Here is a 12,474-nt window from a genome sequence, read left to right as displayed (position 1 = left end):
ATTAGTTGTCTAAAGGAGGGAAGGAAGGAAAGAAAGAAAAAAGATAAAGTAAAATAAAATAAAGTTTTTAAAATAAATTATAATTATTAAGAAAAAAATTTAAAAAAATAATAAAAATCAAACAAAAAAAACCGGACGGATAGAACCCTAGGACAAATGGTGGAAGCAAAGCTATACAGACAAAATCTCACACAGAAGCGTACACATACACACTCACAAAAAGAGGAAAAGGGGAAAAAAATCATAAATCTTGCTCTCAAATTCCACCTCCTTAATTTGGGATGATTTGTTGTCTATTCTTGTATTCCACAGATGCAGGGTACATCAAGTTGATTGTGGAGCTTTAATCCGCTGCTTCTGAGGCTGCTGGGAGAGATTTCCCTTTCTCTTCTTTGTTCTCACAGCTCCCAGGGGCTCAGCTTTGGATTTGGCCCCGCCTCTGCGTGTAGGTCGCCAGTGGGCATCTGTTCTTCGCTCACACAGGACGGGGTTAAAGGAGCTGCTGATTCGGGAGCTCTGGCTCACTCAGGCTGGGGGGAGGGAGGGGCATGGAGGGCGGGGCGAGCCTGCGGCGGCAGAGGCCGGCGTGACGTTGCACCAGCCTGAGGCGCGCCGTGCGTTCCCCCCGGGGAAGTTGTCCCTGGATCCCGGGCCTCTGGCAGTGGCAGGCTGCACAGGCTCCCAGGAGGGGGGTGTGGTAGTGACCTGTGCTCGCACACAGGCTTCTTGGTGGCGGCAGCAGCAGCCTTAGCGTCTCATGCCCGTTTCTGGGGTCCGCGCTTTTAGCCGCGGCTCGTGCCCGTTTCTGGAACTCTTTTAAGCAGCGCTCTTAATCCCCTCTCCTCGCGCACCAGGAAACAAAGAAGGAAGAAAAAATCTCTTGCCTCTTTGGCAGGTCCAGACTTTTCCCCGGACTCCCTCCCGGCTAGCCGTGGTGCGCTAACCCCATGCAGGCTGTGTTCACGCCGCCAACCCCAGTCGTCTCCCTGCACTCCGACCAAAGCCCGAGCCTCTGCTCCCAGCCCCGCCCATCCCGGAGGGTGAGCAGACAAGCTTCTCGGGCTGGTGAGTGCCGGTCGGCACCGAGCCTCTGTGCTAGAATCTCACCGCTTTGCCCTCCGCACCCCTGTTGCTGTGCTCTCCTCCGCGGCTCCGAAGCTTCCCCCCTCCGCCACCTGCAGTCTCCGCCCGCGAAGGGGCTTCCTAGTGTGTGGAAACCTTTACTCCTTCACAGCTCCCTCCCACTGGTGCAGGTCCCGTCCATATCCTTTTGTCTCTGTTTATTCTTTTTTCTTTTGCCCTTCCCAGGTACATGGGGAGTTTCTTGCCTTTTGGAGGTCTGAGGTCTTCTGCCAGCATTCAGTAGGTGTTCTGTAGGAGTTGTTCCATGTGTAGATGTATTTCTGGTGTATCTGTGGGGAGGAAGGTGATCTCCGCATCTTACTCTTCCCCCATCTTCCCAATTCCTTCTCTCTGCTTACAAAACCTCTTACTCTTCAAAAAGTTACTTCTCATTCATACCTCTCCCTAGCCCTGGGCAACCATCAATCTGCTTTCTGTCTCTGTGAATTTGCTTATCCTGGACAATTCATGTAAATGGTGTCATATAATATGTGACCTTTTGTTTCTGACTCCTTTCGTTTATCATTTATCATAATGTCTGCAAGGTTCATCCATGGTCTCTCAGTTATCCGTACTTCATTCCTGTTTATGACTGAATAATATTCCATTGTAAGAATATACCACATTTTGTTTGTCCGTTCATTCAGTGATCGGAATTTTGGGTTGTTTGCATTTTTTGGCTTTTGTGAATAATGCTTCTTTGAATATTTGGGTACAGAGATTTGTTTGAATACAGTTTTTAAGTTATTTTGGTTATATACCTAGGAATGGAATTGCTGGGTCATACGGTAATTCTTGGTTTAAATTTGAGGACCTACCAAACTGTTTTCCAAAGAGGCTGAACCATTTGACATTCTTACCAGCAATGTATGAGGGATCCAATTTCTTCATATCCTCGCAAACACTTGTTATTTTCCATTTTTATAACCAACCTAGTGAAATGGTATCCCACTGTGTGTTTTTTGTATACATTTCCCTAGTGACTAATGATATTGAGCATCTTTTCATGTACTGTTTGGCCACTGGTATATCCTCTTTGTAGAAATGTCTATTCAGGTCCTCATCTCCAACTTATGAGGGAGGCTTTGGATATTGACCTCCTAGGTAAGCTCACTCATTGGTGTATTTATTCAGAGGCCAGTCTCAACACACCATTAACAGATTCCAGAGTTGGACTTGAGGGCACACTGGGGAAGTCTCAGGAGAAAGGAGCTCTAACGTGGGAAAGTGCTGGAGCTGAACACACGTGCTGGGACCAGGGCAGTGAGCTTTCAGGGAACCCTGGCGCGAGGAGCAGGAGGACTCTAGATAAATGAAGCCCACAGACAATCCCCAAATTACGGTTTATTCTTGTATTAACCTTCCTTCATCAGGACTGTTTATAGTCCTTTGGCTACAGGGTTTTTTGTTTGCTTGCTTGCTTTTTATTTTTTAAATTGCCTGAAATACAGTTTGAAGTAGTGAGGAGACAAGTGAATTAAAGGATACTAGGTCTGCCTCAGGCCGGGAAGAGTGGAGCAGTGTGGCCTCTAGACGAATTCAGACCAAGGGTCTATTCCCAGCTCTGTCACAAGTCTTGTGAACTTGAGAAAATTGCAAGTTCATCATCTGCAAAGTGAGTCTGATAAGCCCTATCTTGTAGAGCTGTTGTAATATACGTGATGTTTGTAAAGCACTTGCAACAATGGTCTTTCAAGAATGGCATTTATTACTACGATAACTATGACCCCAGACCATAATACCAACTCTTTGGGATTTTTTTCTTTAATCTCATGAGATGTCAGAAAATACGATACGCAGCACCTTTGGAACGAACAAAACTGCTTAGACCGTGAAACTATGTAAAACTTCCCCATTTGTAAATATGTCATTTGAGTGTAGAGGGACCTCTCCCAGCTGGATGCTACTCAGAGGTTCTAGAATTTGTGCCAAGGACCAACAACTTCCCTCCCAGGTGCCTTTTCATCCAAACCACCCCTATTTTCATTATAATTTCACCACCACCAAAAATTGTAGCCTTCCTTTGGAGTTCCCCAGATTACACTTAAGGTAAGTAGTAGAACATCCCTTTAAGGGAGTGGCCTCTGGCCCTTTGACCCCAGTGCAAAGAGTGCTATCACAGTGGCTTCTTGACATCTCACTTCAAGGAAGTGTCATCCTTGTTTCTCAGAAACTCCCTGGAGGCGATGGGATTAAAACACCTAGTTTGTGCACTGTGTTCACCTGCACTGGGACAGGAACACGGAAGCCATTTTATTCCTGCCCCGGGTGGAGATTCTCTCTGTCTGACCCACAGTCGCAAAGTAAAAATTCAGGGTAAGCTTCCATTCCAGTCTTGAGTCTGTCAACTCTGAGGCCCACCATCTAAGGGTCCCACCCTCCCCCACCACAATTCACTCAGCCTCATTTAGCCCACCATCCCGCCTAACTTAAAGTCACCTCCTCAAGGGAACTGCAGTGTCCCAAAGCTCCAGACTTCCTTGCTTCAGAGCATTTACACTTGACTGCTCTCGTCTGGAACCTCCTCTCTTTCTCACCCCTTGTTGTAACTTGCCATTTATTTAGGTCTCAGAGTGTGTCTCACCATCTTGACGTGGCAGCAGCTCCTAGGCTCCGAAGGTCTATGGACAGTGGCTCAGTCTTCTTTTTCTTCCCATCCCCAGTTGTGCCACGGAGCCTTCCAAAGAGTAGCTGCTCAATTAATGGTTGGGAATAAGAGTGGCAACGATAAGGATGTCTACTGTATTATTGTTTAATTTCTCTCACAATCTTGAATAATCTAAGAAAACATCTTTCAGGTTTACAAAAAGAAGCACTAAAAGAATAAAACAAACCAAAAATGTACCACCATGTACGCTTTTTCTTTCCTTTTTTTACTTGACCCGCATGATTTTACTGCCGAGTCTATTCACAGTTCCGTGGAAATCCCTCTTCCATTGCTGTGTTTTCTTGTTCTAGGTCATAAAAAAAAAATGGAAGGTTTCTAAATTTGTTTTATGAAATATGAAAACTTTAACTTGTACCTGATAAAAGTAATGAATATGCGATCCATACTGTCACCGGCAGAATGGCGATTTCCTGGGCTCTTGCCCTCCCAAAGAGGAAGAGTTCAGTCGAGAGGCGTAGAGCAGTTTTAAGCAGCAAGAGTTCAGTTAAGCAGAGCAAAGGTACGCTCCCGAGAAAGCAGGAGAGCGGGCTGTCTGGAAACCAGAAGCAGCCCCGCGATGGGGTAGGGCTGTGTTTTGTAGAGTGGTGGTCCCTCCCTGTGTCCTGTGTTATTTGACTGACAAATCGATCGACAGCTTTAGGCTATATAACTTTCCTGCTAGTATGCAGGCACTTACCCATAAGCACCCAAGCAGAACCCATGGGGTGGGGCGGGGAAGCAAAAGCCGCGATGCTAAGTTATTACAAGTGAGGCGTAATGAACCCTGGGGTACCTTGAGTCACCTTGTAGGTCTTGGTGCGCCTGCGTCAACCTGTGCTGGCAGCTTTGTCTTGCTTGGTCCTGGTACGGCTGGAAACCTAGCAGTGGTCCTTGACCACGAGAGGGAGGATCTCTGGGCATGCTGCAACCACCAGTGTCCAGGTAGGGGAGGGAAAGGCGAACCGTCCAGGATGGGGCAGGCCCGCACATCTGTGACTCGCTATCCTCATCTTGGCTCTGGGCACCCTCTTCAGATCCTGGGCATGAAACCCCTGCATCACGAGAGCTCGTGGCTGGGGCTCCCGGAGGCTCCTGGCGAGTGCCAGCAGCAGGGGAGCTCGGGGGCGGTACCCCGAGAAACAGAAGCGGGGGAGAAGGGCGACTCTTCTATCTCTTCTGCCGCCACCACCGCCTCAGTGGCCTGGGCACTCTTGAGACTCTGAGTCTCCCCCCGGGCCTGGTGGCGTTTCTCGCGGGCACGGCGCTTGCTCTTCCGGCCCCGAGGCATGATGACACAGGTCAGGGCCAGCAGGCGGGAGTGTGCGCAGGAAGGCAGGCAACGAGGGCACCTGGGGGAGGGACAAGGAGATGCTGTGAGCACCTTCAGCGGGGAGATTCCTCCCTGGCTTTAACCAAGGCCGCCTCTGCAGGGTCCTGGAGGGCACTGCCCGAGGACCCACAGGGCTCCTGTTCTGCTCAGCCTGTCCCCTGAGACCCCTGTGGCGGACGGTAGAGTGAGCCTTGGGCTACAGGCTGCCAGCCTACCTGAGTGTCACTGGGGTGACAGAAGGGGCTGCCAGTGGGACCTTCCGTGCTCTAGGGCGGGGAGTCTGCTCAGTTCATCTTCAGGATCTTTAGGTGGACGGCAGCCAGGGCCTGGGCTTCCTCCCCTCCGTTGCTCTGCAGTTGACACCTCAGTGGTCCCGGGGACCCATGAGGAGGAAGTGAGTGGTGGCCCAGCTCACCGGCCTGACAGGGGGAGCACAGTGCTGACAGCTCTGTGGAGTCCTTTCTATCCTGGGATCACTGGGTCCTCAGTCCCTATTCAGTGCTCTCAGCTGGCTTCACGTAGGGCCTGGGACCCACCCTTCTGCCCTCTGATGGCTTTACCTTCAGGCTAAGGGTCTCACCTCCCTTAGACCTGATGTAAAGGAGCCTCGGCCCGACTGCCCTGTCCTGAGCCTTCAAGTGCTGAAAGCAGGGGCAAGGCTAGACTCTTTGTCGTCCCCACAGCTCGGCGGGTGGGGCATGTTCCCCTTAGTCGTCACTCAGGGTTCTCAGTTTGACTCCTGGGAAGGCCTGTGGCTCCTGTCTCTTTACCTGAGGACATGTGCTCATAGAAAGGCCCACCGCTCTCTGAGAGCCAACAGAAGAAAGTGAGGGTAGCCTGATGTCTCACGTCTACCTGTGGTCTCTGAAGGCAGGAAGCCGGGGCCGGCAGATCCAGGCCTTATTATGCTTGGCCGCGCTGGTCCTCACTCAGGCCCTTCCTCAGTTTGACTCCTGGGAAGACCTGTAATTTCTCCCTCTCTTCACCTATTACTGTCCTCACTTCTCTGTCACCCTGGGAGGAGTTAAGGGTTGCCTCTGCTCGGCCTGACATCTCTCGAGGCGTCTCCCAGGACTGACAGCAGGGGAGAGATGATGTGCTGCCCCCATTGTTATGGTTTTCATGCTCCACTCCAGCCTTAGGTCCTCACGCCAACTCCTAGCACAACCTGGAAATTTCCCCTGTGCTGAGTCACCAGCCTCGGAGCAAAGTCCTCACCACCCTGAGTCCCCAGAAGCAGAAGTCAGAGTAGGCCACGTGCAGCCACAGCTATTTCTGAGGGGCTTCTGAGGACTAACACAGAGGGCAAGATTCCCCGGGCTCCGCTCTTCTGGGGTTTGTGACCTCAATAGTCCTCACTCTGTCAGGATCTGGGACTCTCCCCTCTACCGACCTGAGTCCTCCAGAGCCGGAGGCAAGTGGGTGACACATGGAACTACCCCTGCCTGGGGCTTCCCTGGGCCGAAAGGGTGGTGGGGCTATGCGTTTGTTCCTGTCTCTTTTCGGTTGTGTTCCCCTTGGTCCTCACTCGGAGTCCTTACGCTGGCTCTTCCCGTGACCTAGAGAGGCCTGTGCTCTCATACTACAGCCTTTACTTCCCCGAGACCACCTAGGAGGATGTGAGGGTTGCCTCATGTGGGCATGACTGCCTGTGGTCACTCATGGCCGACAGTAAGGGAGGGATTCTGTGGCGTCCCCGCTTTTATGACTTGGGTGGTTCCCTCAGTCCTCATGGTCCTCTGCTCGACTCTTGGCATGACCTGGAATTCCTCCCTGTGCTCCCCTGAGGCTGGCCCCTGGGACCAAGTGCCTCATCTACCTGAGACGCTCTAAAAGGAAAGGCGTGGGGCGCACCATGCCAACATTCCTGGATTTGCCAAGGGGAGGTATCCAGTGGCAGGGCTCTGCTCTAGGTGGAGTCCCTTTATCCTCATTTAGAGTCACTAGATTTCCAGTCTCTACTGAGTGAGGCTGTTCCCCATAGACCAAGGCCCTCGCCTCCCCGAGACCACCCCCAGTGGAAAGAGGGGGCAGGTCAGCCAGAAAGCTTTGTCCTGGGCCTCCTGGGGCTGACCTCAGGGGCGGGACTCTGCATTCTCCTCTGTTCTGGAGTGAGTGGTCCTCTTGCTCCTCATTCAGGGTCCTCATCGTGATGCCTGACCAGACCCAGGACTCCAGCCTCCACTCCCCTGAAGCTGTGCTCCTCAGCACAAAGGCATTACCTTCTTGGGAATTCTGAATTGGAAGTCAGGATGAACCAGATCTGTCCAAAGCTGTTGGGGTCTTCTGAGGAGCAGGACTTTACAAGGCCCCACTCTTCTGGAGTCAGTGGCCCCTCAGTCCTAACTCAGGTTTCTTACCTTGACTTCAGGTAGCATATGGGACTCTACCCTCCCTACTGTCTGTCTGCCAGCCTCAGGCCAAGGCTTTCACCTTCCTGAGACACCAGAAGGGGAGATAAGAGACCTATTCCCTGGCTACCCCTGCCGGGGGCCTCTGTGTGGTCCCCTTTGTTTTGGGGAGTCCACTCATCGGCACCCAGTGTCCTCACCCTGAAGCAAATTAAGGCCTGTTAGGATCTCCTACTTGGGCAGAATTGGAGATGCTGCCACAAGACCAAGGAACTCACCTCCCTGAGAACCTCTCCACCCTTGCCCCGGAGGAAAAGAAGGGGTACCTTCAGACAGGCAGCTCTGCGCATGGCCACACAAGGGAGAAAGGGTAGACTTTGTGGGGCCCCCTTCTGTTCTAAGGTCCTCACCTTGAGTAACTATCAGAGGCTGGGACTCCTCCCTCCACTGACCTGAGGACACAGCTCTTAAACCAAGGCTTTTATGTCCCTGAGAAACTTGAAGAGTGAATGAGGAGATGCTGATCTTTTCAGGGTATCTGACATTGCATATGTAGAAGACCCCATTGTCACCGAAAATTTTTCTTTTTATTCATACCATTCACTTATTCAGCGTTACTGTATTCCAAAACAGTGCTTTGGGAACAGGGCCCCTTTTATCCCATGAGATACATTTTGGAGTGGTGAGAAGAAAAATGAATTAAAAGATGTAAGGTCTGGCTTAGGCTGGGAGGAGTGGAAGAGTGTAGGCTCTAGACTATTCCAGACCAGGGGACTAGACCCAGCAAGGTCACTTAATCAGTCTTGTGAACTTGAGACACCTGCAAGTTACTCACCTGTAAAGGGAGTCTGCTAAATCCTCTCCTGCGTGAATGTTGGAATGTTATGTACTACATGTAAAGCAGTGGCATACTCATTAAGCAATATTGGGTTTTTGATGAATGGCAGTTATGATATGATTATTATGAACCCCAAAGTACCACCCTCCCATCAGAGTTTATTTTTAATCCAGTAGGTAGCAGAGAATATGCAGTGCACCAGGGCAAAAGAAACAAATACTCACAAATGAGCTAAATCAGTCAAAGTATCTTTTATTTCTACCAAATGAAAGTTTAAACGAAGTAAGGCAAACCACGAGTTAAATGGCTTTTACTCTCTGTTTTCTCCATTTTTTGTTTCTAAATATTTTCTGTGGTTGCCTTTCACATTTCCATGAAAATCTCTATTGCAGTGCCCTGTTTTCTACTTCTGGATCATACAGAAAATATAGATGGTTCGTGAATTCCTTTTACATGTACCAAAACTGTAACTTTAGAACTCTTTAAACAGCAATAAATATGCAAGCAATGTCATTCACGAATTCATATTCTTAAGAAAACACACTATTACAAGAAAAAAACATTAGAAAAAATATAAATAAATCTATCAATAATATATAGAAGTTACTAGTTTAAAACAGGAAGATAAATAAGATCTATACTTTGTTCCCTCCACCCTTACTACTCTGCACTATTTAGGAGCCTGACTGCTCTCTTCCAAAACAAAGTGAGCAAACTGCCCGCGGCCTCCCCCGCTACATGTGGGAGGAGCTGCGGGCCTTGGCCCTGGAAGGGGTCTGCCCGCAGCAACAGCTGCAGCCCTGGCCGCGGCTCTCACTCCTGCTCTCTCTTCCTCATCTTTCAGAACCTCCTCATAGAGATCTGGGAAGGCACTGGGGACTGTATCACTGATCTTGGCCACAAACTCCAGCACTTTCATCTTGCTGGTTTCAGCGTGGGCTCTCGGGCCCCACAGGAACTCATAGCATGGAGGATCCCTGTTGGGCACCTGGTGGTACGTCAGGTACTTCTGCTGCACGAAATCTTTGCTGATGAGCCTCGTAGGCTCCCCAAAGATGGAGTGCCTTATCCGAGCATACAAACCCAACTCATTGAGGAATTCCCAGATCTCCTCCTCGGTGGCACGGTTGCCCTTCGTGAAGATCTCGCCCAGGAGAATCATCAGGAGACCAGACGTGGGCAGTCCCGACTCATCACTTGGACTTCCCTCGCTGGGGAGGGCCAGCTTGCTGATGAAGGCATAGGAGTGACTGCTGGGGTCGACTTCCTTCAGCTCGAGGCCAAAGACCACCTCCATGATCTCAGAGGCTCTGCTGAGGATCTCAGGGAAGTGCTTCTCGTACTTGCTTTTGACAGCCTTCAGCAGTGCTGCCTGCGGGATGGGCTCGTTCGCCTTGTACTTCTCCAGCAGGAACAGCACCAACGTCCCGGCCTTCCTGTTCAGAGGATCTCTGCATATGCTGTGAGTGCAAGGTGCTGCCTGGGAGGGACTTTCACTTTTCTCATCTTGGCTCTGGGCACCCTCTTCAGATCCTGGGCATGAAACCCCTGCATCACGAGAGCTAGTGGCCGGGGTTCCCTGAGGCTCCTGGCGAGTGCCAGCAGCAGGGGAGATCGGGGGAGTACCCCAAGAAACAGAAGTTGGGGAGGTGGGCGACTCTTGTATCTCTTCTGCCGGCGCCGCTGCTGGCGCCGCCGCCGCCGCCGCCTCCTCCTCCTCCGCCGCCTCAGTGGCCTGGGCACCCTTGAGACTCTGAGTCTCCCCCCGGGCCTGGTGGCGTTTCTCGCGGGCACGGCGCTTGCTCTTCCGGCCCCGAGGCATGATGACACAGGTCAGGGCCAGCAGGCGGGAGTGTGCGCAGGAAGGCAGGCAACGAGGGCACCTGGGGGAGGGACAAGGAGATGCTGTGAGCACCTTCAGCGGGGAGATTCCTCCCTGGCTTTAACCAAGGCCGCCTCTGCAGGGTCCTGGAGGGCACTGCCCGAGGACCCACAGGGCTCCTGTTCTCCTGCTCAGCCTGTCCCCTGAGACCCCTGTGGCGGACGGTAGAGTGAGCCTTGGGCCACAGCCAGCCAGCCCTGCCTGGGCGGTACGGGGGTGACAGTGGGGGCTGGCAGGGGAGGTAGGTCCCCACGGTTCCCATTCAGAGTCAGGATGACAGTTGTTGCCAAGACCCCCACCCCCAACCCCTCCCCTCTGCTGCTCTGAAGTTGACACCACCATCTTCCACGACACCCAGGAGGAGGAAAGGCGGGAGCGTTCAGCCCACCACCGAAGGGTCCTGGGACCCTCCGTTCTGCTGCCTGGTGGCTGCCCCTTCAGAACAACGCTCTAACCTCCCTCGGAACTGGCAGAGGAAATTACGGGCGGTCTCAGCCTGAACCTGGCAGAGGAAAGTACGGGCAGTCTCAGCCTGACAGTCCTTTCTTGGGAGTCTAAGGGTTGACAGGAGGGGACGGGCCATATTCTCTCTTGTCCCTTCTCTTCGGGGTGGGTGACTCCCTCAGTCCTCACTCGGGGTCCTCCCTGGACGGCCGGTGCAGCCTGGAGCTCCTCTCTTGCCCCGAGGGCCATCTGCTCGCACCAGTGCCGGCACCTCCTTGAGTCTCATTCGGAGGCAGTGAGGGTGACCACGTGGCCACACGTGGCAGAGTTTTACCAGGCCTGCAGCGTGCGGCAGACAGGTCGAGGCCCTGCGGCTGGCGGCCCCACTGGCCCTCACTCAAGGGCTTGGGCTGACTCTTGGGAGTGCTTAGGGACGCGCCTTCTGCTGGCCTGCACCTCCCCTCTCAGACAGCAGCCCTCCCTCCTCCGTGTGTGGCCAGAAGGAAGCGGCTGACAACAGGGGAGGGGTTCTGAGGTGCCCTTGCGACGGGGAGGACGGTCCTCGCCCTGACTCCTCCCGTGCCCTGGAAATCCTCCCTCTGCTGACCTGCGGCCAGCCCCTCAGGACAAGCCCCCTCCTCCCTGGGCCTCCCGCGTCTGTCCGTCCGTCCGCGTTTGCACTGAGGGAGCCCCTCAGTCTTTAGACCTGCCCGGAGGCTCCCAGGCCGACGTCAGGGGCGGGGTCCGCGTGGCCGCCATTCTGGGGTGTGGAGCCCCTCGGTCCCCACGAGGGTCCCGTCCTTCACTCCACAGGGCCTGGGGCGCTCCCTCTACTGAGCTGAGCCAGGGTCCACCAGCCTCAGAGCGAGGCCTTCCTTGCCCGAGACCCCGCTGGGGAAGCGGATGGACTTTGGGCCTAACAGCCAGGCCCGAGCCTCTGGGGCCGAGAGCAGGGGCGGGGTGGGCGGGGCCTGTGTGGCCGCCTCTTTTCGGAGGGAATGGGGATTGGGGGTGTCCGGGGCGTGTCCCCGCACTTCTAACTGGGGTCATCTCACACCTTGACACCTGACAAGGTGTGACACTCCTCCCGCGGCTCACCCTCGGTGAACGGCAGCTCTCAAAAATGGCGCGGCCCCTGCGCGGTTAGGAGGACGTCACATCCGGTCCTGCGCATCTGGGGTCCAGGAGGACAGCAGGGGCAGGGGCGGGGCCGGGGCAGGGCGGGACGGAGGCGGGGAGGGGGGTGTTTCTGGGGGAGCTTCCCGCAGGCCTGGCACGAGGGCCTTTCATTGACTCTTGGCAGGTCCTGGGACTTTTCCCTCTGCTGAGCTGAGTCAGCAGGCGTCACACCTTGGCTCTCATTTCTGTGGGCGCCCCCAGCCGGAAGTATCTGGGGCCCTGAGCCTCACAGCCATGCCTGGGTCCCCCGAGACTGACAGTGAGGGCTCTTTGGGGCGCCCTCTTCTGTGGTGGATGCTGCTCTCAGTCCTCTCTCAGTGTCTTCTCTTGACTCCCTGTAGGTGCTGGGCTACCTCCCGTCTGCTGATCTGAGGCCAAGGCCTCACATCAAAGACATCAGCTCCCTGAGACTGCTGGTGTGAAGTGCAGGCACATCTCATCTGGACTCTTCTGCCTGGAGCCTCCCAGAGATGGCTGCTGCAGGTAAGATGAGCTGAGGGGAAAGGAGGCGAGACTCTCTTCTGTGGTTTGGAGCCCGTCAGGTCTCGCTCAAGGTCCTCACATTGACTGCTGGCGGGGCCTGCGATTCCTTCCTTCTCTGGTATGAATCCATCCCTGTCCCCAGCCATGCCCCACAGAATCCCAGAGGAGTTAGTGAAGGGGCGCCTTAGCCTGACAGTT

General features: G+C 53.6%; 1 protein-coding gene across 1 annotated transcript; it reads right to left on the bottom strand.

Moving 5' to 3' along the window:
- Positions 1 to 8,480: 8,480 nt before the first annotated feature.
- On the bottom strand, positions 8,481 to 11,710 carry LOC307179982 (melanoma-associated antigen B4-like). Its single transcript, XM_079909883.1, has 2 exons — positions 11,672 to 11,710; positions 8,481 to 10,171 (listed from the first exon to the last, which is right to left on the bottom strand). The coding sequence occupies exon 2, from the start codon at positions 10,108 to 10,110 to the stop codon at positions 8,959 to 8,961; it is 1,152 nt and encodes a 383-aa protein (XP_079766009.1). The 5' UTR covers positions 10,111 to 10,171; positions 11,672 to 11,710; the 3' UTR covers positions 8,481 to 8,958.
- Between the last annotated feature and the right edge of the window lie 764 nt (positions 11,711 to 12,474).

This window comes from Stenella coeruleoalba (genome assembly GCF_951394435.1).
Source record: "Stenella coeruleoalba genome assembly, chromosome: X".
Lineage (NCBI taxonomy): Eukaryota > Metazoa > Chordata > Mammalia > Artiodactyla > Delphinidae > Stenella > Stenella coeruleoalba.
Note: the sequence above shows the minus strand (reverse complement) of the source record. Positions and strands in the feature narration are given on the sequence as shown.

Bases quoted from the DNA above. Each gene is read 5' to 3' on its own strand.
- LOC307179982 (XM_079909883.1), bottom strand. From the start codon at position 10,110: ATGCCTCGGGGCCGGAAGAGCAAGCGCCGTGCCCGCGAGAAACGCCAC.